Here is a 27097-nt window from a genome sequence, read left to right on the forward strand (position 1 = left end):
ACGCTGCTGCTGCGCTGCTACATGCGCACTGTGCGGGTCTCCAGCAGATGACATCATCTGCCAGAGCCGCAGAAGCACCAATCAGCTCTTCGCGCCCCTCTACCCACCAAATAACCCGGATAATGACCATTTACACCACCCTGAGCCCCGGATAAGCCCTGTGTCCGACCCTGAACATTTGCCAGGTCAGATTCCCGGGGAACAGTACCCGTGTTATTTTTTTTTCAGCCCATTTACACCATGCCCTGCCCCGGACTGGAGCGGCAATATCCCGGGTCCAACCTCTGGTGTAAAAGGGGTATTAGATGTGTAGGTGAATAGATGGCACGGCGGGTATTTGTACCTAGCGATGGGTAGAACACGGTGTGTCTGTTATGCAGCCTGCTACTGTGAGACTCAGCTCTTTCCAGACAAAAGTAAAAAAAAAAAAAATATGAAAGTCTAAATTTGTGAAGCAATTTTCCATTACAAAAAGGCCTGTAGGTCAGTAGTTCCAGTGATTGATAACATGTATTTAGTGTCAGACGTGGAGGAAAATCAAACCTCATCTCTTCCAGCAAAGTGTGAATAATATGTTTTTCTTCTGTAATATGGAACCTTCCCTTAAAGGGATATACTGCTGAGGTACAAATTGAAAAAAAATCATTGTATGATTTACAGCTAATAGAGCATTGGAGCATTGGTTCAGACCTATTTTAATGCTCTTTTCACATCTTAGTGAAGAAAAGTCCCTTTAAAACGAGGACAGATAAGAGTCACCGGTGCCGGTCCCGTGATGCACGGTTTGTGAACGGATCACTGTGTGTTTTCGGGAAGTAAAATGAGTCACTATTGAGAATGTCTTTTTAGGTGTCTTTTGTCTAGGTTACTGTTGGGATATATCCCTAAAATAATAAATAATTAGACTTTTAAGGGTACGGTGTCTCTCCTCCCCCCTCAGACTCTGGACTCCTCCTGTTTGTGTTGGAGGGAAACCTCGTGATAATTGGTTGGATCATGTAACGCCTCACAGCGCTGATGGCTCATGGGTTATTATAAATATAATGCAAATACACCTGGGTCATTATGCAGAATTAAAAATATATATATTTTGCATTAAAATAATTCTTTAAATAAAAAATAAAGCCTATTCTATTTTATTACCGGCTCCTTTCATTTTGTTTTTTTCTACCACTATTTCGTGGTGCACCAACTCCTGCCCTGCTCATTGGTGCAGAGCTGCCCCGTCCACCACCCATGTACCCAACATTAATACTCCTTTGCCCATGTTCGGAATGCCACCATGTTAAGGATTTTGCAAGTTTGGCGCCAAGAATAAAAATGAAGTATTATCCATAACACCCACAAATGGAATAGCAGCATCAGTTATACATGGACGGTGTGGAGTCGTTCTGTTGACGTTTACAAAGTGAACATTATTATGTTAGTGTTTAAGGTTGGGGCCTAAATTCTGTAAAAATGCGGTCGACATAATTTGTCGGCATAATGACCATGTCAATAATCTGAATGATGACATTTTATACCGCACCCTCTGTAAAACTTTGTTTTTTATTAAAAAAAAAAAAAAAAAGGATATTTTGTTTTATGCAAACCCCCATATACTTGAGACCTTCCCCCAAAAGGCATCTTTTATCTGTGTAGTTTGATGGCTGATCGCCGGGCTTAGTTTAATGTCTGTGTAGTTGGATGGCTGATCGCCTCCGCAGGCCTTGCCTGAACCACGCACTTCTGAATTCTGTGGAACTGCACCTGCGCTCAGCGTTCACAGGTGAGCGCATTCACAGGGGGATTCTAGCCAACCAAAGCTGAGAAGCTATAATGGATTCTGATTTCATCTGCCAATTCCTCTTGGGCTTGATGTACAATTACACTGTGCTTTCCAAAGGTATTTGGCAAGGAGCCGCTACTACCTCCAAAACTGCAAACAAACACATTTCTCCAGGGACTTGAGATTTCCCTGAAGCTTTGATCCCCGTTTGGAAACGGAATGAAATGTGCACCGTAACTTGTTTTAAAAACTTAGAACTCATATTCTATAAATAAAGATGGCTGCAGAGTTGGGGGTATGAGAGTGAGGCCCATTCAAAAGCCTTAAGTCTCTGGGGCTCTGTTGAACGGCACCCCGGGCTGGGTGATCCAGGGGAGCAGCCTGCTTATTTTGTTTGTATTGCCGTAGATCATGCACTCTTGTCCAGCGGCAGAGGATAATCCCAAATCTGCTCCCAGCGCTGTCCTCCTGTTTGCTGGTCTTTAGCGATGAAGCTGAGGAACTCGTCCTGTGTGATACACAAGCACAAAGAAAACCATTACTGTCATTCTGCAGAACTGCGTTTGCTTCACGTGGACACATTTGGCAGAGTTTCCTGGCATTGACAGACAATTACTTTCTAAATTGTAGCAACGAAATAGTAAAAGTTAGCAAGGGTTCAGCAGGGACCCGCTTTTGGCCTGTCGCTGCCTGTCTGGATCTCTGGAGGAAAATAAATCATTCTGCCAAAGCATCTGCTTATTACCATTGGCATTATAAGGGATTTTTATTTGTGTTGTTCGTTTTTTTTTTTTTTTTTTCTTATACTAGATGCAACCTTTAAGGTGGCCAAGAAACTGCTGATCAGCTCGACTGTTGCTGTTGTTTAATTGTTGTAAATTGACCAGCTTTATTTATATGGGGGGGTTACTATTTTATTTATATTTTTTTAGCTTTCTTATTACGGAGTTTCTTGATCGATAGAAGGTTTTAATCAACCTTGTGTGTTTTTCATGCTTTTTGACTCCTTCTAGAGCTAGAAGGTTGTATGTGTCCATTGATTTCTGCACAGTTGGAAAGGAGGGGGGGGGGGGTCGTATATCTGTGCAGTAGACTGTATCGCTTCTTAACCCTTTTTAGTGCCAACGTTGCGGTGAGAGAATTTACTAAAAAAATGCCAGCGCTGCTCACAGCGACTGTTCTTTTAGTATAAACAAATACAGCCGAGTCAATGAATTGAAGTTTATTTAAATATTGCACCCCAAAAAAGAGCAGGCGCTGGCATTTTTTTTTTTTTTTACGGATTTTTTTTTAACGGATGTTTGGAGGATCTCTCACAGCCACCTTGGCACTCAAAGGGTTAATAATTTCCCATCCTTTAGCCTTGTTCCCTTAGCCCATTGCTACAGATAATTCATCTGACAGCAAGACCCCGGCAGATATTGTGGACGCACAATGAGATGTTTCAATGTATATGGACTCGATGGGGTAAAGTTACTAAGATGGGAGTTATATTGAAGATTGGATGTTGCCCATAGGAACCAATAAGATTCCATCTATTATCTCCTAGAACAGGGCTGGGCAACACCGGCCCTCCAGATGTTAGTGAACTACACATCCCAGCATGCCTTGCATCAGTTTCAGCATGGCCACATAGCAAAACTAATGCAAAGCATCCTGGGACGTGTAGTTCACTAACATCTGGAGGGCCGGTGTTGCCCAGCCCTGTCCTAGAAGGTGCGAAATAAAGTAGAAACTGATTGGATGCTATTTCATGACCGTTGGGTGTGACAGTGTTATATATAGAATGTCTGGTTATGTGGTACACTGGTCTATTTTAGCCTGAGAAGGGCAACGGGTTGTGCTGACAGAATCCCAGGCATCTCCGTTTTGTATATAAAATATGTGTGATTTCAGTTAGGAGCCAAAACATGATGTCATTGTCCTGCCTTTATATAGTAACACCAGTAATATTTCATGTGCTTTGATGTTGGTCGTGGACCAGGTCATCCGGACTTCTATTTGTCCCTACTTTCTCATCGCCTAAAACCCATCATCGATTTGAAATGATTGTGAGCTCGATCTATCAAATCTTGGAGAGAGAGAGAGAGAAAATAGCAACCCATCTGCTCCTAACTGCCATGTTGCAGGCTGTGTTTGAAAAATGACAGACGTGAGCTGATTGGTTGGTACTGTTGACGTATATAGCAGTGAGCGGACCAGTGGGGCAGTTGTCTGTAGCAACCAAATCTGCATCCAGCTATTGTTTTATAGAATGCACTCGATAATTGCTCACTCAAAGCTGGTTGCTATGGACAACAGCTCCACCGGCCCACTTTGCACTTTTCGCTGCTTTGTTTCATCAACTTCTTTCTCTCCCAAGCTTTGATAAATCTCCCCCTGTCTGTGCTGTCTATGTCCATAGTGCTGCGTTGTCCTGGCAGTGTCGGCCACAGTTAGTTCTCCTGACCTTAAGGTTGTCATCCTGGGTAATAATTACAGCGTTAGTCACAATGGCACAATCATTTTGTGTGTTCGTGTATTCTGGCGGGGGAGTCTGTGATTGACTTGGCTGCTGGCGGATGCCCTTTGGTAGGTTCTTGTTGTCTGAATCTGGTATCACTGAACATTCTCGGTATGTGTGTCAGGAAATCAATTCTCATATCCCCTGACTTCCTCGTCCGAGGTGGAGGTGCTGAAATTGCAGCGTGCGAAAAGACGGTTTTCCTGCTTCGGCCTCATTACCCCTTGCCTCCCTCCTCCACCCCATCTTTCCCCCACAAAGTTTGGTGTATGTTAACTAGAAGTGAATCTAGTCTATTAATACAGTGCGCTGTTTTAATGTCGTTTTAGAAGTCTTTTACAGCTCTGTAGTAGCTCCACGTAGTACATCTGTCCTCTTCTTCTTCACTGAATTTAGGGTCCGATTCAGTCCTGCACGCTAGGCTGCAGATACGCACGCCCATCCCGCCGAATCCCCGCACTACGCTGCCAGCGGATGTGTACACTTACACAACAGCTTGCATGAGCTCGCCCAGAGGAAAAAAATCATTCGATGTTATGCTAGCCGTTCTGTGAACTGGGGGCGGGCACAGATGCCACATGACATCATCCCCCCGCCCTGAGCAGGGAGGGTCAGGCCTGTCTTCTTCAAAGATCACAGCATACAGCAGTTCCCAAGGGGTTATGAAGAACATAACACAAGTGTCCACTGATTGTATAAAGATTGCCTTTGATAAAGGTTTTGTCATAGGTGATGGCTGGGCAGCACGGTTGGTGTAATGGTTAGCATTGCTACCTCACATCACTCGGTTCTTGGCTTTGATTCCAGCCAAGGCCCTAACATGGAGTAGACTATAGACAGGGCAAGGAATAACATGAGGGGAATGGACGAATATTCTCTGTAAAGTTGTGCAGGGTATTTAGGGTATCCCGACCGCCTTGTGGTTACACAACAGCTGGAGGGTCACAGGTTGGCTAGACTGGATCTAGAACAATGTTCTAGACTAGTCTCCCATTGTGTGTGTGTGTGTGTGTGTGTGTGTGTGTGAGTGACCTGGTAGTGGAGAGCAGTAAGCTGGATTCTCCTGTACCCTGCTCACTGTATGCTTGGATGTACATTGGATGATGGTACCTTTAGGTTTAAGTCAATAATACACATTGTTCTTGCGAAACTCTAATATTTAACATCTTGCTTGCTATCGATCTAAAAATTTCGCTGCCCTATGCCAATATTGTCCTTTGGCGTTGGCTTGTGTCCATGCTGCGTGGTAAATAAAGAGAGATAAGAACAGTGGGTAATGTTAGAGGTGTGTTGCAATCTGTGTGTATGCATACAGTGGGGCAGATTACACCGAAATGTAAATGTTGATAGAATTTGCATACAGGCGCTCGTATTTCACCTACTGTCAGTCGCTTTGTGACGTTTGCCTTGTATTCCTGGGCCTGTAGTTTTTTTTTTTTTTTTCGAAAATGAGGTCATGTGCCATAGAGTATACAGTGGCTCTTAAAGCTAAACAGTTGTAAAACTACACGTCCCAGCATGCCCCACCAGTCACAGCCTAGCAGCGGATTTTGCACCTCTGCTTCCATAACAGCTGAAGAGTCCTAGTTTACCAATGGCAGCTATACAGTGTATGAAACCGTGGTCAGTAATAGCATTATTTGAAATTCTATGACCAAATTCATTATTCCTCCGTTTCAATGTATTTGTGTACGATTTTGACTGTATGGTACCACCTGCCTCAGTAACGCACTCAGCCGGCCTCTGATGCCTTGGAAAAAAACTTGGAAACCCCCATGTCCCACACTTGCTCCCATATAACACTTGCCACTCAGACCCCCACTAGAAAGCTATATTTAAGGGAATTGTGGCACAGTACGACCTTATTGCGCATGATGGACTTAGCAGCCTTTGCGCAGCAGCAAATTGTCCTTTGGAATGTTATGTAAATGTCGGCAGTTGATGATATCATAATGCAGATACAGGGGTAGTTTTTATCAAAGCTTGGACAGAGAGAAATTACCAATCCTCATCATTTTACTGGCTGTGTTTGAAAGATGACAGATTCTGATTGGTTGGGGGTCTATGCTCTAGACCTTTCAGAATAAAGTGGGCGGAGATAAAGTAGCAGTCAATCAGCTCCTAGCTGCCTTGTCATTGGCTGTGTTTGAAAAAAATAACAGAAGGTGGTTGGCTGATGCTTTATACATCTACATTATCTATTTCAAATGCTTAAAAATATGTTGTGTAAAAAAAAAAAAAAAAAATGGTTAATACATAGACCCCCCCCTAAGTCTACCAACCAGCCGTCTCCTGTCATGTGACATGGCAAATAGGAGCTGATAGGTGGATGCTTTATTTCTGTCTACTGTATGTAGACCCATGTTATCTCTTGCCAAGCGTTGATAAATATCCTCCATAGGGTGTTAATAGGCTCAGTCTTATGAAACAGCAAGATCTACTTAAAATTTTTAGCATTAAACCGTTTATAATGCTGATCAAGCATTGTAACAGGTAGCTGTTATAGATATACTATCTATGTCATTGTATTGTAGCCCGTTCGTAATGATGGAACCCATAAGGTAACCACCATGGGTGTTTCTTCCAATGCCACATCCCAACATACCAGAACAGCTCTTTCTTGCAATTTGTAAGTATGTCCATTTATCTTCATCTAGAACCCCCATACTGGACGCAGCCAGAGAAAATGGAGAAGAGGCTCCAAGCAGTTCCAGCCGCTAGCACTGTCCGGTTCCGCTGCCCTGCTGCTGGCAAGCCCCAGCCCACCATCTACTGGCTGAAGAACGGAAAAGAATTCAGAGGGGAGCATCGAATTGGGGGCATCAAGGTAGGTTCTGTGTCTACGGCACACTTTATGGGTGCACATCTGGGCCCGATACGTATGCTCCCTGCATTATGGGAAAACTGTAGTATATCTATGTATGGTATATTCAAACACCGTACGCTGGCTTCAGCGTCTGAGTCATACTCACTACAAGAGAACGTCACCATGCAGTCATGTTTGTTGTACCAGCCTTGTAGTGACCAGGGGGTAGGCAACAAGGCTCTGTAAAATGGACAGGATTCAGGAGCCTGATCCCATGCTAACAGAACACAGATGATACTGTAATCATGACGGTAGCATTTTTTCCTAAGCTTCAGGAAGTCCAATCACTGTATCTGAAATGACTGATAACAGAGAACAATGGCTGTATAAAGTTCGCTGCACAGCCAATGTAAATATATGCGGTACATATACATTTCTATTATTCTGTGCACGTTTTTTACTGTACATACATCTTTCTCAATGTGTGAAATGTCTTGCTTACATACATGTGTATTGTACGTCCACTTTAACATGAGATCTGCGATCGGCGGGGCGTAGCTCCTTAGGACCAACCGCACGGACTCATCATTTGCCCGCTTTCATTGGAACCCAGTGGCGCGGGTAGGGCTAGTTTGGCGCGCTTGGTGTCGCCTCTTGCAGCCTTTTTGCTCTGTGCCTGCAATTTTGCAATTGAGAAATGTTCTCGGTCTGTGCCGTGTATAATGTATTTTGGTCTCTCGCTCATGTTATTGACGCGTTAAGCTGCAAAAAAATGTTAAGTCCCTGAAAAGGCGTTGCAATGCTTTCCACTGATAAATGGGGATGAGCGAGCCGACGACCCTGCAGCGTTCAGGTCACAGCCTGGTCACATGATTCACGTGATGGCGAAAGTGGTTGCATTGTATCTTGTGCCAACAGACTCCACGTAATCCCTTGTGTAGACACTGCGTGGAGCTGGGAATTCTACTGGAGCAGGAGCGGAGAAAGCCATAGAAATGATTTCCTAAAATAACTGCATTTGACCGTTCTCCTAAAAATGCTATTTTTAAGCAGTATTCCATCTATTCTTACAGACGTTACAAAAAATACATACCGGTAATTTAAAAATACATCAACCATTTTCATGTAAAAAAAGTGAACCTGTCAATCTTTTGTATCTGTCGACATTAGGTTTTACATATCGACATAATGCATGTTAAACATATGGGGTTGACCGATTTTGCTGCCAACCTATCGGGGTTCCCTGAGAGAACAGCATCTTAGCCAAACGCATGTAAAAATAATTGCTTCTTAATCACCCCTATTGCACTTACTATGAACTCCCAGGGGGGAGATGTATCAAGCCTTGGGGGGTAGATTTTCCAAAATCTCTACAAATGAAATGAAGACGTGTTTGGCACATTAACCAATCAGATTTGTGCTGCCATTTCTGTATTGCAGCCTAGATAATGTCAGACAGAATCTGATTGGTTGCTATGGGTAATGCCCACTTGTCTGTATTAGAAGCGTTATTAAACCAAATCTGTAAAAAGACAGAGGGCCAGATGCACTAAACTTCAAAAGTGATAAAATGGAGAGTGATAAACAACCAACCAATCAGCTCCTACCTGCCATGTCACAGACTGTGTTTGAAAAATGTCAGGCAGGAGCTGATTGGTTGGTTGTTTATCATTCTCCATTTTATCACTTTTGAAGCTTAGTGCATCTGAAGCTGATTACTTTAGGCAAGCTGGTCTAATACACACAAATATGTACGGGCTCATTAGAACATTAAATCCATTTGCATGCGGTTAAGCTGCATTAGACATGCATGGGAATCGCAGAACATTCGTGCCCGCGGGTGCATAGCTTAGGCCTGCACACTGAGCACATTCATCCCTGAGTTAGGGTTGGCAGCCCCCGTGCCCACAGAGACGTCTAATCCCGAGCATGTGACCTGTGCCCTAGCCATGGGACTAAAACGACTGGCACTAAAGGAATATTTTCTGTCTCGCACTTGCATCTCCAAAGCTTTAAGCCAAAGGAATGTCATTACAAAGCCCCGTCTGACAAAGCGTATCAGCCAGGGAGCGGATAAGCAGTGCAGCAGTGTCTTTCCTTATCTGGGCGTCCTGTCCTCTAATCACTAGGCCAGGCCGTGCATTAAAGCAGACTTACTGATTCCCACTGAGGGAGAAAAAAACCCAGTGTACAGTTGGTTTTAAAAGTTTTTGAGACCTGACCAAGGGGCAGATGTATCAAACATTGGATAGTGACCAAGTGTAAACGTTGCCTGTAGCAAGCGATCAAGCTCAGCCTGGAACATGACAGTTAGGAGCTGATTGACTGGTACTTTCTCTCTCTCCACTTGATCTCTCAACAGCTTAGGACATAGACCCTTTATTGATTACTGGAATTCCACCTGCTATAGCTGTATATCGGATTTACTTTCGGGGATAGTGGGCCAGATGCACCAAGATTCAAAAAGTGATAAAATCAGCTCTTAACTGCTGTGTTAATAAAGGCTGAGTTAGAAAAATGACAGGTAGGAGCTGATTGGCTGGTTGTTTATCACTCTCCACTGTATCACTTTTTGAAGCTTGGTGCATCTGGTCCAGTGTGAGAAAGTGGAACAGCCGCAACTTGACTATATAACGAAGGGCTGTGAAACTCTGTGCTAAATAATATTCCTCACATAGTGTTGATGCTAAAAAAAAAAAAAAAAAATTTTAAATTAAAAAAACTAATCCCCTCAGAAATTTCCAGGCTGCCATGCTGGTGGAAGGATCTTCCTCACTGGACAGGCAGGGAGTGACTGGCAGGCTTGCAAACATCAACTGTGCGGATTGGTGGATTTACCTGCAGTGACGGTGTTGCCTTTAAATTACACTTTAATCGGTTGCTGCGGATCCCTTATGGCGCCATTATAAATACGGGATGATGCCGATAGCTAAGGATTTCATGTATACATGGAATGCCGGGTAGGGAATAATACCGAATACAAGTTATAGAATAATATAATCCACCACACGGACTTCTCCAGTACTGATGTACAGTGTTCTCGTTTCCTCCTGTCTGTGGGGCAGTAACACTCCTGTACTGTGTCTGGAAGCCAGACAGGCTTAAGCAAATGGGCCTAGATCAGTAGGCCACCCCGTTCAGCGCAGCCCTTGACCCCCATGTTAGCGAGGCCAGTCACACAGCTTCCCCAGCACAGTGGTGACAGGCTCCAGACACAAACTCTGCGCCAGATAAAATCTCATTTTGGGGAGAAAATGTGTGAAATCCGAGCACCGGAGCCTCTGACACATAAACACTTTGTCTCCATCAGAGTAAAATAGTCCCTACTATTTAATATATGCAGCTTGGCTGCTAAGTTTGTACAGACCTCTGGCTTATATGTCTGCACACGGTGAAGTCGATGGACAGAGACATGCTTTTAAATAATGGATTAGAACCAGTTGTTCTTTCTCGATGTTTGCTTTTACCATTTGCGGACCCCTGGGAAACATTATGCCGAATATTCTATGGGACCATTATGTACAGAGGAGTAAGACGAGAAACTAATATAGACTCTTAACAGCATAGTGGGGGAGATGTATCAATTCTTGGAGAGAGATAAAGTACCCACCAATTGGCTGTAACATGGCAATCTGAATGATACTTCATCTTCCTCGACTTTATCTCTCTTCAGGGTTTGATACGTCTCCCTCCTTTTTGTTTAATGTTAATTGCAATGATTACTACATTAAACAGGCTAACTACTTAATAAAAACTTTTTTTGGCAAGGCATGCTGACACCTTTAGTTCTACACAAGCTGGCGAAATGCATATTTGGGTTAAAGTGTGTACAGACGAATATTGGGCCTGATTCAGCCCAGTTCGTTAGGCTGCGTATGTTTGCAGCCTAGAGAACTGGTAAACGCTGCCCACGCCGAATTGGGACCCGAACAATGGTTCCGTTGTCCATTTTGCTTGGAGGTGTCATGGCCGATCCCCGCTGCGGAAACCGGGCTAGGAGCATGTCATTATAGTAACTCTTATTCAGCTGTGCGTGATGGCCGTAAATCCCTGTCGTAAATGTCCTAGAGAGGGAGTAATCCAAAACTAAATGACAACTTTAAGGGCGAGATGTACTAAGCCTTGAATTAGGAACTCCATTTTATCACTTTTCAAGCTTAGTACATCTGGCCCCAAGTGCGAACCTTAAGTACAATAACAGGTTAGTGGGGACTATGAACTAACAAAGCGAAACTGTTCAGTGATCTAGTACTTGTTAGGCGATAAGAGTAGACATCTGGTCCTTTTACTGTTTTTTTCCCATTTATACTTCGTACTAAGCCCCCATCCGCCACAATAAAAGTAGAACGCGGCTACGTATGTGATCCTCTCCTTCAGGTGACCGTCTGCAAGAATTTCATATGACTTTCCATCGCCGATTTTACAAAGAGCTTTAATATTTAAATCCTTGCTGGAATCTCTGTTACCGTAAATCTGCGTGCACTGAATGACCCAGGAAAAGTGGCGGATTATCCCTTCCCAGACTCCTGTGTAGTCTAACCAGACCTGGGTTCCAGAGCGGGTCAGCGAATGTTTGTCTCCAAGGAGAGACGGGTGACAGAGACGATTACACTCACGGAGATTTCCAGTAATGCACGTCAGGGAACATGTCTGCTCCTGGTGCTGTCCATACTGGTTAGCTGCGGCTTCTCTGGTCAAACAGCTCTTCAAAGTGCAAAGCCTTAACGGGACGTAATTGGCTAAGCCACAGTCCTGGCCAAGAGCAGCACAAACTGGTCAAAATGGAATCAAAATGCCAATAGACAAGTTGCAATTAAATCCACTTGTTTTATTTCTGTATTTACAGCTTAATCAGTGAAATATTACTAATAAATGAATGTTGTATGTGTAATATATGGTTTACATGTGTTTACCAGGTGTTGTTTAGTCATCACAGCACGGAGGTCATGGGTTAGATTCCCACCATGGCCCTAATTGTGTGTAGTTTGTATGTTCTCCCCGTGCTTGTGTGGGTTTCCTCCAGGTACCCCGGTTTCCTCCCACAATCCACAAAATGTACTGGTAGGTTAATTGGCTCCCAACAAAATTAACTCTAGAATGTTTGTGTGTGCGTGTACATGTGGTAGGGAATATAGATTGTAAGCTCCTCTGGGGCAGGGACTGATGTTCAAAGATTCTCTGTAAAGCGCTGTGAAATATGTGTGCGATTTGTATAATTTACTGTTAATAAATAAAGATAAATCCAATAAACATACACATGTAAAAATATGAAAGAGATGCGATAAAGAGATAAAGCAGCAAATATATATGAGAATATTTTATTTATTGTTTATTATTGTATGGCTGGTTTGACGCCTGACTTATGGACTAACATTGTATTTACTTTTACCTTCCACCCCTTTGTAGCTCCGCCACCTGCAGTGGAGCCTGGTCATGGAGAGCGTGGTCCCATCGGACAAAGGCAACTATACTTGTGTGGTGGAGAACAAGTATGGAACGATTATAAAGACCTTCCAGTTGGATGTGCTAGGTAGGTTTCCCATGGCATGGATCATTCCTGCAATCTCCGCTGTGGCTCTTACTTATTCATCTCCAACATCGGTCTGTTCCGTCCATTCATAATGATGTTTATTCAGGGAGAATGTCATTTATACGCCTGAGTGTTTCTGAGAAGTCTCCTTGTTTGTGACTCTCCGTCCCTTCCGCCTGCTGAAGGAGACCGGTGTACGTGTGCTGCCCATACAAAACCTGGCTTGTTTGTTAGTCCTGTTTATGTGCTTTCTGCAAAGGTTGGATAAGGAAATTGTGCTCTTGGCACATGTATAATAGATATCCAATAGCTCCATCAACCCGGGGCATTGCGAAGCCGTTGGCAGGTCTCTCCGTCTTCTGTTGGACCTGCACACATACATTTCTCCAGAGATGTTTGTACACTGGGCTCCACTAGCCACAACGTCTTCTCTTAGGAGCGGGCTTCGGAGGAATCCAAATCTCACGTACAATCAACATTGACGAGAAACTTTTATGTAGGTCCAACGAAAGGTAGATAGGCCTGCCAAAAGTTTTGGCAAGGATGTTCCTTAGGATTTTTTGTACAGTAGAGGAATATAAGGGTAACTAACTTTTTTTGTGTTATTTTATACCCGTGCTTGGATGAGTTTCCTCCGGGCACTCCAGTTTCCTCCCACATTCCAAAAATATACCAGTAGGTTGATTGGCTCCCAGCAAAAAAATAAAAAATAAATCCGCGTACATGTGGTATGGAGCATAAAAATTCTAAAAACTTCTGTTCCCCAGCATGTTGGATATGGAAGACTCAACATGCTGAGGGCAATAAAGTTTTGGCAAGGAAGTTCCTTAGGATGTTTTGTACAGCAGTAGGAAATAAGGGTAACTACATTTTGTGTTGTTTTATACCCGTGCTTGGTTGAGTTTCCTCCGGGCACTCCAGTTTCCTCCCACATTCCAAAAATATACCGGTAGGTTGATTGGCTCCCAATAAAAAAATAAATCTGCGTACATGTGGTTTGGAGCAGAAAAATTCTAAATACTTCTGCTCCCAAGAATGTTCGATATGGAAGACTCAACTGTTTCTGCTGAGGGCAATAATTAGCATTTATGGAGAAAGTTCCAGCATCCTACAGCTTTAGTAGTTTTTATTTTAGTACAAAATCCCCGCTACTTGGCGATGGCAGGAGGCATAATAACACCTAAATATCTGAATCTTCACCCTTTCAGAGAGATCTTCTCACCGACCCATACTTCAGGCAGGGCTCCCTGCCAATAAAACGGTCGTGGTTGGGAGCGACGTTGAGTTTCATTGCAAGGTTTACAGCGATGCACAGCCTCACATCCAGTGGCTGAAGCATGTGGAGATTAATGGTAGCAAATACGGGCAATACGGAGACCCATACGTATCGATTCTAAAGGTTGGTTTCGAGCTAATCATGGTTTATTATTTTTGTTGTGTGTATATATTTATTATTTATTTATTTGCAGTTTCTTATATAGCGCAGCAGATTCCGTTGCGCTTTACAATAGTAATATATACACTGTTTTGTTCTTTCTTTTTTATTATTTTTCTGTTTGTGTTGTTTGTTTTCCATGTATATAATGTTGTGTTAGAATAATTGATTGAAAAACTTTATTGATCCCTTTTATTAGTTGCACAAAATCGTTAAGTAACGTAACAAGTTTTTTTGCGTGTTTTTTTTTTTTTTTTTTTTTTACTGTACTTCAGTGGCTTACATAGCAAATTAGCCTATGGGTGAAATTTACTAAGATGTTAAATACACTTCTCAGGTCATGTTGCTATGGGCAACCAATCACATCCTGTCTACTATCTTCTAGAGGGTGGTAAATAAATAAGAAGTAACTTCTGATTGGTTGGCCATAGCAACATGACCTGTGAAGTGTATTTCACATCTTAGTAAATTTCACCCTATAGCCGATTGAAACCAGTTTATAGCCATATAGAGCAGCAGCACCTTCCGGTACAAAACCAACCCATAGCTGCATAACACCATGTGACCTACAAAAGGTGGAACTTTGCCATTTATTTAAACAATGGAACCGCTAGGCCTGCTAGCTGGTTTACTGAAGGGTGGTTAACATTGGCAAATTAGCATTAAGCCAGCTCTGTGCAACCTGATAAATGTACAGTATGTCCACTGTGTTTGGGGCGATACCCATAATTTCATTATCAAACCTATTTTTTATTACATCTATTTATTGAAATTGTACCGTCAGGTGTGCTCCGATGATGATGATGGCGATAATATGATGTATGATAAGAACTTGCATGAATTTAAAAATGTCTATTTTTCTGCAGTAGCGCCATCTAAGTGGGAAATTAATCCCACCTACTTAAGAATGCAAGCGTGTTGCCCATAGCAACCATATTCTAGCATTTTTTTTTTTTAGTACATTGTATAAAATGTATAGCTGGAATCTGATTGGTGGATATGGGAAACGCCCCACCTGTCTTTTTTTAATTAGAAATTTCGATAACCCTCTCCTGTTAAAGTCTCCGGCGATTGCAGACTATTGCCTTGCAAATACTCAGTCTGTGAATCCTGTTTTTTAACTCCTGATAATTGAAAGAGCATCTGTTCGGCTCAGGCGCAGGACACAGTCCATCACTAAAGCTTGTTTTATGGTGTGCTGTCAGCTGAATCACTTAATGGAAAATAGGACGCTTTATTTTATTTTTCATGACTGTGCTGGGCACAGAGGAAGCTCGAAATATTGACTTTAAGTGGAACAGGCCACATTCATCTAACTAAAGGCCCATACACATTGGGTGATTTTGCCCAGCGTGTATGGACAATGATGATGTTGAAAATCGCTGCGCTGAAGAACGCTCAATGCATACAAACTGTGCGATCGTTTGCCCTTCTGAGCGATTTTCCTGGGGGACGACGACTTTCAGGACACTATGGAAAGTCGTCCATCCCGTCACTCAGGATGAATGGCCGGGCCAGCGATGATGAGGGAGACGCGCATCAGTGCTCACATCTCATCACTGCACCATACACACTGGGCGGCTTTTGACCTGAAAGCAACTCAAACGAGCAAACTGAGCTGAAAATCACCCAGTGTGTATGGGCCTTAACTTATCTTGAAAGATTAGGCGGGATATGTACCAAACATTGAAGAGCGAGATAAAGTAACAACCAATCAGCTCCTAGCTGTCTTTTTACAGGCTGCACTGGAAAAATGGCAGGAGCTAATTGGCTGGTACTCTCTTTGCGGTTCTATACATCTCCTCTAGATCTATTGTCTGTGACAGATTGGCCTTTGCGTCAGTCAGGCAGGGGAGGATATATGGAACGTTCTTCCCTCTCACACAGCCTTATATTAATACTAACTGTAACTGTTCAAGTGATTATGTAATAATGCTATGTTTCAGTTAGACATCGCAGCGCTAAATATTATATAAGGTTACATATATATAGAAATAATACTTGGGCCCTAATGTAAGAGCGTCTGAGTTTAGCCACCATGCCAGATACAATTATTTACAGGGGCATGGTTTTGCCTTGTAAATGATTGCCCCTTTATAAAAACATCCCAGTTTGGCTGGCAACGCTACAGCCGCTGAACTCTGACGCTATTACATCCGACCCCTGCTCGTTTTTCCAATTCTTACTTCCAATGTATCTAACGTATTTGGAAGTGCTGTTTTCACTCTACTGATTGATCCACAATTCCCAGTAGGGGTGATTGTAGCCCAACAAGAACTGCAGAGAGAGTGTCCCGAATGCACTTGCTCAGAACGCTGACTCTTGTGCAAAGGCCTTGCCCCGTCACTCTTCTCTTGCAACTGACGATGAACAGAATTCTAGAGCAATGTTCTGAGTGTTTGTCTGTTCCTGCAGACGTGGATAAGCAGTTTATCAGAAGCTGATGTTAGCCTGTTTCTGTACAATGTGACAGCAAACGATGAAGGAGAATATTTGTGTAGAGCTAACAATTCGGTAGGCGTAGCCGAAGCATCATTTTGGCTCAACATTTATGAACCATCGGCAGGTGAACCAACAGCAGGTAAAGCACAGGCACTGGGCCCGTGGTCTTGAAACAGCTCCCAAGCTGACAAATAGCATCCTGCAAACTCTTTGGGTCTTTGGTTTCTGCTCGTGGATGATCTCGACAACTCTGCAGCCATTGGTGTTTCTGTGAAAAACAAAAAAATGCCCACAACCAGTTGCCGTTGCATTCAAATAAACACGCAAGTCCTAACTGTAGAAACAAAATAATTGCATACGTAAATCACTAGATAAAGTGATAAGTAACTCTAGCTTGTGAAACGTCCAAACAAATTTGTGCTAGAAACAATATTAGGCTACACCGAATGGGGGAAGCCATTTTAAGGGCCAAATGCAATGCTCATGAGAATGCAGACCATTTATCCTGAACCAGTAACATGGTTGGACATGTGACTGGTGCATAGGGTGTCCATAGGCTATATTCTCAAGAGTATTGGTCAAGTTAACAAAATGGCTTCCATGCTTCAGTCAGTACAGGACAGGGAAATCAGCAACTGCCACCCCTGTCTCCTGCCCTGTGATGAACTTTCGTGTACCTTCATGAAAGTTAAAGGTCGGAATCTGGGAATATTCTTGGCTTATAGCTTTTAGCCAAGCTGAACATTGAGTCAAAATTGCCCAAAAAACGGAATGCTGCGTTGTGGGTCCATTTTTCAGTTCTCATCTGCTTGCATGCAATGTTGGTTGGAGATCGCTGGTGAAGGGTATCTTTCTCTTACAGGTGATCAGTTTTTTTCTGTTTGGGTTCCAATGTAGAGCGTCCTGCTTGGATTCTCGCTTCCTTTTTGTTTTATGTTTTGTTTTTGTGTGTATTGTTAACTTTCTTCTAGTTTCCCCTGCTGCCCTCTTCCTGGTTTATTTTTCATTTCTTCCATTCTTTTTTTAGCCTACGGGTGTATACTCCTCGGATAAGGATATTGAGGTGCTGGTTTTGCGCAATGTGTCTTTTGAGGATGCTGGGCAGTATACCTGCCTGGCTGGGAATTCTATTGGCTATTCACATCACACTGCTTGGCTGACCGTTCTACCAGGTATTCCCTCTCGCTTCTTTTGGGTGATGCTTTCCATGTACTTGAGAAGTGCCAAACAGAAACCTAGATGCGTCAGTTTATATGGGACGTTTAGAATTACTGGCCTCATATAATTTTGGTTAGTTGCTGCACGCGTTTCGCAATTTATTTCGCTGCCGCAAATACCCTTTTCCATGGGCTGTGTACCCTTTGAGTGTATTACTAAGTCAAACTGAATATTGGTTCATGTCCCACAATGGCGGTCTCCAGGTGGGAGACTGGAGAACTTCAGCAATAGAGTGGGTGGGCTGGATTTGGTGTCATGAAGTTTGGCATTTCTGTACATATATCTTTCTTGATTTATCTTGATAATACAATTATGTAAGTATGTTAAATTATCTCTTTCAGCTCTTTCCCTACTCCATTTAAATCAAGTAGTTATTGTTCCTTGCCCTGTGCTTTGGTGTCTCACCTCCGGCATGCGTTCTGCTCCAGGCTAATTTCACTTGTTTCCCTTTCAGATGAATGTACTGTTTTGTAGTATGTTTGTATGTATAGTCATTAGGTCTCTATACGGTACTGATATGGAAATGTGACATATACACATCAATTAGTCACCACACCATTTGTAAATTATGTATACCTTAATCTGCAAGTAATTTCAATAGTAGTTCTACTGTATATTTCTTAATCATTCTAATATCTTCATGCTCTGTAAGGCCATAGAAATATTTTTTATATCCAACTGGTTTGTTTTTTAGGCTTAGTATTCTAAAACTGTGTTACTACTAGGGCATTTTCAAGGTTTACTGCCTGGAGATGCTCAAATGTAAAATGCGTATGGTATAGTTAGAGACCTGAAATGGCATCAGATGCAGCTGCCAGCTGGGGGAATATCTCCCAAACCCTAGTGGTCTAGGTGTGGTGACTTTTTGATTATACCATTTGTGCAGGTGTGGTTCTAGTACAGTCACCTATATTACATCTTGTTGATATGAGTTCTTCTGAGCTTTAGAACTCTCTCTTCATCTCAATAGAGCCGGTTGTGAAAGTGGAAGCCACCTCCTCCAGCTCAGTCAGTATCCTTATTGTGGTTTCCGCTGCGGTCGTCTTCTTCTTGGTGGTCATCATCATTATTGTCACCTACCGAATGAAAGCCCCTTCCAAGAAGGCTATGAACACGCCAACCGTGCAAAAGGTCTCGAAGTTTCCGCTGAAGAGACAGGTAACAGAAAGTAGATACAAGATTACTATGACTCTCCATCCTATCCTATACCTTGCCTATCCCTCAGCTTCAGGTCTACTACCTCGGGTGGTCTTCTGGGAATCCGGTTGGTTGGGCTACATGTTCTTAATCCAGTGTTCTTCCTTCATCTTAAATAATGCATCTACTACCGTTACCTTCTATATTATTTATTTACTTGTTTTCCATAAGTAAAATTACAAAAATAATATGTTGTAAGGGAAAAGTTTAGTCATATGCCCCCTGCAGTGTACAACCCATATACACCTATATAGTCACTGTTATAGGCAACTTAAGATGTTGTGGAACTGGAAGACCCAGCACCGCCCCCTACCCCCCATCGTGCAGATGCTTGAGTGTAGATGCTGGACGTACAGTGATTTTGTGATCTGTGTGCAGGTTGTAAGCTAACAAAGTGTTGGGTCTGCTGTTCCAGATGTAGGTCGGGCCTGTTACCTATTGCTCGAAGTTGGTTGGTTGTGCCTGTTACTTGTTCTAAGTGTTCTGTTCGATAACTGATGTTCTAGGCCTGTTATGTGTAACATGAGGTTCTAAGCAGGTTGTGCTTAGAACCTTGTTTGCCCGTTCTCTACAACACTTTCTGCCGTCTGCTGTCATATATTACCCATTACATTGGTGTCATACATACCTGACATCATGCACATACTGTGCCGCTAGTCACTAATTTTTAAGCGTGAATATCATTTTCGGTGAAAAGATTCACCGTTTCGCTGAAAAAAAAAGCCCTGTTCACCAAAAAAAGTGGTGAATCTAGAGCATTGAATACTTGCCATTGTGTTGTGCCGCTCGCAAAACAACAACACTGGAGAGTACAATAGGCGGTAATAATATGTTTGTAATCAAATAAGTATCAATGAAATCCAAAAGCATTTATGAACTCTGCAATTGTATTTACTGTGAAGCGGAATTTGCTGCTATATATGAAGGGACCATAACAAAATATACAGTGTAGTGATGGTGCATTTAACTGGTGGATACAATATCTAAACATTTGCCTTTTTTTTTTTTTTGAATGCAGACACTTTTGAACTGAGACCTTCTGTTTTAAAAAGGCTTTTGCTGTGTTCTATTTAAAGTGGGGAAAGTTTTTTTTCCGTTTATTTTAGCTTACCCCAATTTTATGTTGCTCTGTATAAAAGACCAGGATGAATGCCACCATTTATCAAGACTGGGTATCACGAGGAGCTGTCTTCTGGCTTTTACCTTGCAGTGGAACCTGCTGAGACTGTTTTTGTTTTTTTTTATAAATGCAAATGATGAGGGACTAGATTGATCTACCAATCTTTATTTGATTTTGTTAGGGTTTTTGAACATTACACAAATTGCTGCACGTGACTGCACGTGACTTTTTTTTTTTTTTACGGATTTCTCCTTAAAACTGCACAATAATCTGTTTTTATATGTGACTGCTTTTCCCACTTTTACTGTCCTGCGTTTTTTTTTTCTAACATGTATCTACTTTACTTGTTCCTGTCTACCTTACGGATGCCTGAGATTCACTGGATACACTGACCAGACCTTTTAATCTATGCGATCAATGATATAATCGGCCAGTGTGTTATGCTTATAATCAGAGTGCTCTGTGAAACATATGTTGCAATGTGTTAGTTGTCATCACGGTAACCTTGGAGGTGCACAATTCCCCGAACATGCTGTGTGGCTCATTATAATGATAGTAATGACATTTAAATGTATTCGCAGCCAGAGAAAAAAAAATGGTGATGAGTTTATTTAATTTACATATTGATGGCAATAAGATCCTTGAAAAAGAAAAAAACACAGAGCACTTTAAACTCTTTCCTTCCCGGAAGCGGTCTCGATAATTTAGTTTATGTCTTTTAACATCTCCATATCCTTTATTTCCTTCTTTTCTTGATTTTATTTTGTAACATGCGCAGCAGTCGACAATAATTCGCCTTTATTTTCTTTATTTAAGCAGGTGTCTCTGGAGTCCAATTCTTCAATGAATTCCAATACCCCCCTGGTGAGAATTACCCACTTGTCCTCAACGGATGGGACAATGTTGGCCAATGTTTCGGAACTCGGGCTGCCAGCTGACCCTAAGTGGGAATTGCCAAGAACTCGGTGCGTACGAGTCTTTCCAGTCGAACGTTGGGTTGAAAGAAATTGTTTTGTTGAATACTTACATGTGCTCTCTTACCGGTAGGTTGACCTTAGGGAAGCCCTTGGGTGAAGGATGTTTTGGTCAAGTGGTGATGGCTGAAGCGATCGGTATTGATAAGGAAAAGCCAAACAAAGCCTCCACCGTAGCCGTGAAAATGTTGAAAGGTTAGTGTAACACAGAGCAATAAAGTGTATGCACCATGTCTTGGTGCTTTCTGGGTAATTAATATCTCCTTTGACATCGTGTTTGCAGATGATGCCACCGATAAAGACCTCTCGGACCTAGTCTCAGAAATGGAAATGATGAAGATGATTGGAAAGCATAAAAATATTATTAATCTCCTGGGTGCCTGCACACAAGATGGTAGGTTGGTTTATAGGGCTGCCATAAAAAGAAGTACTGGTCCCATTTAACCGCAAGGTATTATTTGCTAGGTGCTCATTTCAGAATTTAACAAACAGCCACAAACTTAGCCCCTTTACAACTTACGCCATCTAAAGATGGTCCAATATGGTCCCCATTACCGGCAATGTGGACCCTACCACAGCCATTCCAGCTTTTTTTAAAGCTTGTCGTGCATTGCCAGGTCCTCTCTGGTGAAAGTGCAATCCACATGCGTAGACTGGTCCTCGTACATGCACAGGACTCCGAATCCGGTTGCTGGCACCGGTAGCAGGACCTCACTGGAGAGTTAAGTAATATTAAATACCAATGACCTATTCGCTAGTATCCGTGCAATCATAAATGAGACTATGCAGAAATAAGACTGTATTAATTGGGGCCCTATGGGTATATGGGAGTATATTAAATATATCTTCAAATCTAAACTTATTTTCCATTCTCAGCATGGATAACTTTCATGCATCTCCCTTGCCTTCACTTTGTCTGGCCTTGAAAAATTACACAAAAATGTTTCTCGATTCCCCCAAGAACTCAACAGATATTATTATCATAGGTATGGTCCTTGTGAAGATCACCTGTGGCCAAGCATGGATACACTAAAAACCTAGACCGTTTGATTGCCTTTTAGTAAATACTTCACTGAGGAAGTAAATGGAGGACAAGTGGCTCTCATAATGTTTGTTGTAGTTAAAAAAAGATGTCCGCCTCCTGATGTGTAACCGGTGGAGACCCTTAACATGACCGCTCATGGCAAATGCCATTTTGACACTGGAGACCAATCTGTAAATAGTTTTACAGATTTTTTTACCCGCTCCTCCATGTGCATCTTCCTTGATGTACATTTACCAGTCTGAAAACTGTGTTTTTTTAGAACTGATGAAAACCTTAATATACAGTATGACCTTCTCCCTATGCGGAGGCCTCTTCCCACACTACTGGCGAGGCTGTCCGGATTTACCGGAGGCACCGTGCTTTGCCTTTTTGATAAATGATGTGTAATAAAGGAAATCCTGGACTTGAAGTTAGCATCGATAATAAATGACCGTGTCCAAGACAGCAGCCGCTTAATGACGAGGTACAGACTACAGGAAAAGTGTGGCAGAAATGATGTTTAGCTGCCAGAGCAAAAGTCATGTGTAATCTGAGTAGAAGGTGGCGCTGTGCATAGAGTATCGTCCTCCGGGGAAACCGAACGATCAAGCACATCCTGTAAACAAGGTGCTGTCTACACTGCTGGCCAAGCAGTCATTGACACCGCACTCCAGGTAACTAGGCTGGAACTTAGGATCAGTTGGAACAATAGTATACTTCATTGTAGGAAACATTTTATTAAAAGGAAAAATGGCTGTTGTGAAGAAACACTTCCCCCATCCCATAGCAGTAGTAGCAATTAAAAACACCTGAATCTATCAGAAAGGTGGCCGGTCTGTAGTTGGCGAAACACGTGCGTAACCTCTTTTTCTAGAAACTAAATAATAGTAAATGTTTACATTAGACAATGATGTAATGCACATACTATTGTGAGGCGGTTGATTTCGTCACCACAAGTAGTAACAATAACATCTTCGCCCATAGTAGCGGCTGCTACTTTTAGGCTGAGTGGATTTTAAACATAATTTGTGGCAGATGTTGGTGAGGGTGTGGATCGTATTGTTGACCCCACTTAGGTCGACAGTCATTAGGTTGACACCGTTGGGTCGACAGGCAACTAGGTGGACAGGGTTCTAGGTTAACATGGGTGAATGTCGACAGGTGTCTAGGTCAACATGGGTTTAGGTTGACAAATGCATTAGGTCGCGAGGTCGACATGGGTTTTTTCACTGTTTTTTGACCCGAATGTCGACACCGTCGACATGGACAGCGTTGGAAGTCAACCACAGCCCCTCGCATCGCGCACTTCACTCGCTTTGCTTTGGGCACGGTGCCTTGCTGCACTAGGCACACTATTTGGTACTTGTTTCCTAGCACGGCCACAATCGTGAGTAATCGTGTCCCTTACTTAAGGGACACGATTACCCACGATGGACCCGATTTCTTTTGAAATCAGGTCCATTTTGCCGGCTAGGATAAAATATCGGGGGCATCGCGTCGGTCGGGACCATTAACATTGGTCCCGACGCGACCGACGCGATGCCCCCGATATTTCCATAGACTTCAATGTTAAAAAATATTTTAACATTGAAATCTTGTCGGGAAACGTAAAATATCGGGGGCATCGCGTCGGTCGGGACCATTAACATTGGTCCCGACGCGATGCGACGCGATGCCCCCGATTTTTGCATAGGATTCAATGTTAAAAAATTTTTTAACATTGAAATGGTGTAAAAATGTCAAAAAATGTGAAATGGGTCCATATGACCCATTTCACATTATAGATGTCCCCGTCGTCGCCCCACGATAGACGCCAACCCGAAGCGTGGCGAGCGCAGCGAGCCCGCGAGGGGCGGCGGTACGCGTCCTCCGACCTTTTCATGCCCTACTATCCACTAGGGCGTGGAGTGAGAATAGAATAGTGTGGCGAGCCCGAAGTGTGGCGAGCGCAGCGCGCCCCGCGAGGGGACGCGGATACCTTCACAGTTATACGCGTCCCCTTGCGGGCTTCACAGGTGTCCGTGGCGACGCGGACACCTGTGAAGCCCGCGAAGGGACGCGTTTACCTATGAAGGTATCCGCGTCCCCTCGCGGGGCGCGCTGCGCTCGCCACGCTTCGGGCTCGGTGGCTCGCTGCGCTCGCCACACTATTCTATTCTCACTCCACGCCCTAGTGGATAGTAGGGCATGAAAAGGTCGGAGGACGCGTACCGCCGCCCCTCGCGGGCTCGCTGCGCTCGCCACGCTTCGGGTATGCGTCTATCGTGGGCTGCTGTTTACGCGCTTCAATTTGGGGGGGTTGGGAATTTTTTTCATTGAATCCAATGTAAAATTGGGTCCCAGGGACCCAATTTACATTGGATTCAATGAAAAAAATCGGGTCAAAAATCGGTCGGTCGCGTCGATCGCATCGCATGCGACCAAATCGCATGCGATGCGATCGACCGATTTTTTTCAGCACGACCACCCCGATCTTAATCGGTGTGGCCGTGCTAGGAAACAAGTACCCACTATTTTACTCCCACTATGCCCTAGTGGATGGTAGGGCATGAAATACCGCCTGTCGGCACATGTCGGCTCAAAAAAACAGTGAAAAAACCCATGTTGACCTGTCGACCTAACGCATTTGTTGACCTAAAACCATGTCGACCTAGTCCCAAAGTCGACCTTCATCCATGTCGACCTAGAACCCTGTCGATCCAACGGTGTCGTATTGTCGGGTTGTGTTTGAAAATTGACAATTAGTAACTGATTGGTTATTGCCTGTTCTCTCTCCAAGTATTAAAACTCGCCCCCTGTGTGTTTATTTGTGGTTATCAGTGCTGACATATGGGTGTAATCCGTTCTCTCTTCTGTGTAGGTCCCCTGTATGTCTTGGTGGAATATGCATCAAAAGGAAACCTTAGGGAGTATCTAAGGGCTCGTCGCCCCCCCGGAATGGACTATTCATTTGACACGTGTAAGATCCCCGCCGAGCAGCTGACTTTCAAGGATTTGGTCTCGTGCGCTTACCAGGTCGCCCGCGGGATGGAGTATCTGGCCTCGCAAAAGGTACGATTACATTGAGCTTGGTTCCTTCACCAATCGGTGGGGTCCTCTCGGTACATAGCCTTCTTGCTTCCCGCCCGTTATTACCGCTGCCCCATAGAAGTGGCGTCTCCCCAGTAGATAACTAGGTACTTATGTATTATCTGGGCTCCCATGTTAAATGCACCCCATTTTTTCATACCCCTACTATCCAATTACGCATGGAGTTGATTTTATATAGTGTGGCGAGCGCAGCGAGCCACCGTGCCCGAAGCGTGGCGAGCGCAGCGAGCCCCGCGAGGGGACGCGGCCTCATAAGAAAAACGGGAGCCCAGATATTACATAAGTACCGATAACTATAAGTAATGAAATACTGTATTTTTATTCTGCTTATTATTAAACCCGCTCACCGTAGCTGGATAATGTTTTGCATGTGTGGCCTCGTTGTTCTCCTGAATACAGACCATGCACTGGAATGTCAGCACTTTGCTCTTTTATCAAATTCTCCCCCGATGAGCCAGTGATAAGCGGCACTACATTAGTTCTGTTTTGTAAGCCTAGCATCCGTCATGGGGGGGGGGGCTGAGGGAGGGGGGCCGGTACTGCAGACAGTTCTAACCACCCTTTGTCCTCTGCGTGAGCTCACAGCAGGGAGAGATTGAGGGGCTGTGACATCGCTAACACAGATCGCCTGAGGTTTTCTAAATCACAGCTCAGTGGCATCCGGTGCTGCCGGCAAGGCTAATTGAGCCAGTTGTCAGAACACGGTGACTTTTACCATAACCTACAAGTTGCAAACTTTTTGCTGTTTCCTGGGGAACTGTCAGCAAAATTGTTATTTTAGTACAGAGACACCTTGATCTAAACTAGAGCCATCAGACATTCTGCCCTGCTGTACGCCGGAGACTCTTCTGTCTTACTGTACCAGTGGTCACACAAATTTCCATGTTAAGGTGCCGGGAGAACTTCGGCTGCCAGGGTTTCCGAAGGCCAGGTGCCGGTAGAAGCCGATATAACTAACCTTGGGCATAATAGGGGCTAAGGATTGGAGACCGTTAAAGTAGAGAGACCTTTTGGGCCAGATGTATCGAGTCTCAAAAAGTGATAAAGTGGAGAGTGGTAAACAGACAGCCAATCAGCTCCAAAATGTCATGTTACATGCTAGGTTTGAACATAACAGGGCCCGATTGGCTGGTTGTTTATCTCCACTTTCTCACTTTTTTGAAGCTTGACGCATTTGGCCCTAAGTACCAATCCGAATACCCCCAATTGCCATTCATTTCAAATAAAATGGCAGTTGGGAGCTGATTGGCTGGTACTTTATCAGTCTCTAAGACTTCGTACATCTCCCTCGATATCTTAATGAGAACAATGCAGCTATAATCGCTTTTTGTGATCTCACTGTATCTTTATGCTGGCAGCAGTATGAGATGTTCTCCCTGCGATATAGCACAGACACGAAGTCGAAGTACAGATAACACCAGACTGATTTATGTCCTAGTGAATCGCCATCCTGTGATTTGTGTGTCTGCCGGCCAGGCTAATTAATGCATTGCGTTTTCCACCCCCCCTGCAGTGCATCCACAGAGACCTGGCGGCCAGGAACGTGCTGGTCACTGATGATAATGTGATGAAAATTGCAGATTTTGGGCTGGCCAGAGACATTCACAACATAGACTACTACAAGAAGACCACAAACGTGAGTGACTGGGTATAAGAAAGCCTTTTACCTATTTATAATGCAGCAGGAGAGCTTGTGTTGTATGGATTTGGTTACTGCTATGTCCAAGATAGACATATCATACTTACATTTGTACATAATTCCCGAGCAGTTTGTCCTTTTGGAATGACCACCAGCCCGTGACGGAGTTTTGTCTCTAGCAGGGCTGTGGAGTCGGTAGATAAATGGTCCGACCCCGAATCCGACTCCTCTGTATTAATATGCGAATGTATTTGATACATTCCTTGAAGGAAAGAAAGGCAACATACATATTATTACTACAGAAACTAGAGGCTGGGAAGCCAACAGTCTACTGTATTGAACAGTTTAAGC

General features: G+C 43.5%; 1 protein-coding gene across 2 annotated transcripts in view; it reads left to right on the plus strand.

The window, feature by feature from the left end:
- The window catches only part of FGFR3 (fibroblast growth factor receptor 3), a 78908-nt gene that overhangs the window by 39669 nt on the left and 12142 nt on the right, over positions 1–27097 (plus strand). The window contains exons 5-14 of one of the 2 annotated variants that reach the window (XM_083150931.1): positions 6929–7098; positions 12484–12607; positions 13816–14006; positions 17512–17656; positions 18673–18860; positions 20836–20984; positions 21067–21188; positions 21277–21387; positions 24878–25068; positions 26621–26743. In XM_083150931.1, the coding sequence (XP_083007057.1) occupies positions 6929–7098; positions 12484–12607; positions 13816–14006; positions 17512–17656; positions 18673–18860; positions 20836–20984; positions 21067–21188; positions 21277–21387; positions 24878–25068; positions 26621–26743 (1514 nt within the window). The remainder of the gene's footprint in view (positions 1–6928; positions 7099–12483; positions 12608–13815; positions 14007–17511; positions 17657–18672; positions 18861–20835; positions 20985–21066; positions 21189–21276; positions 21388–24877; positions 25069–26620; positions 26744–27097) is intronic. The other variant, XM_083151016.1, reaches the window with a different exon arrangement.

This window comes from Crinia signifera, chromosome 1 (genome assembly GCF_055691185.1).
Source record: "Crinia signifera chromosome 1, ASM5569118v1, whole genome shotgun sequence".
Lineage (NCBI taxonomy): Eukaryota > Metazoa > Chordata > Amphibia > Anura > Myobatrachidae > Crinia > Crinia signifera.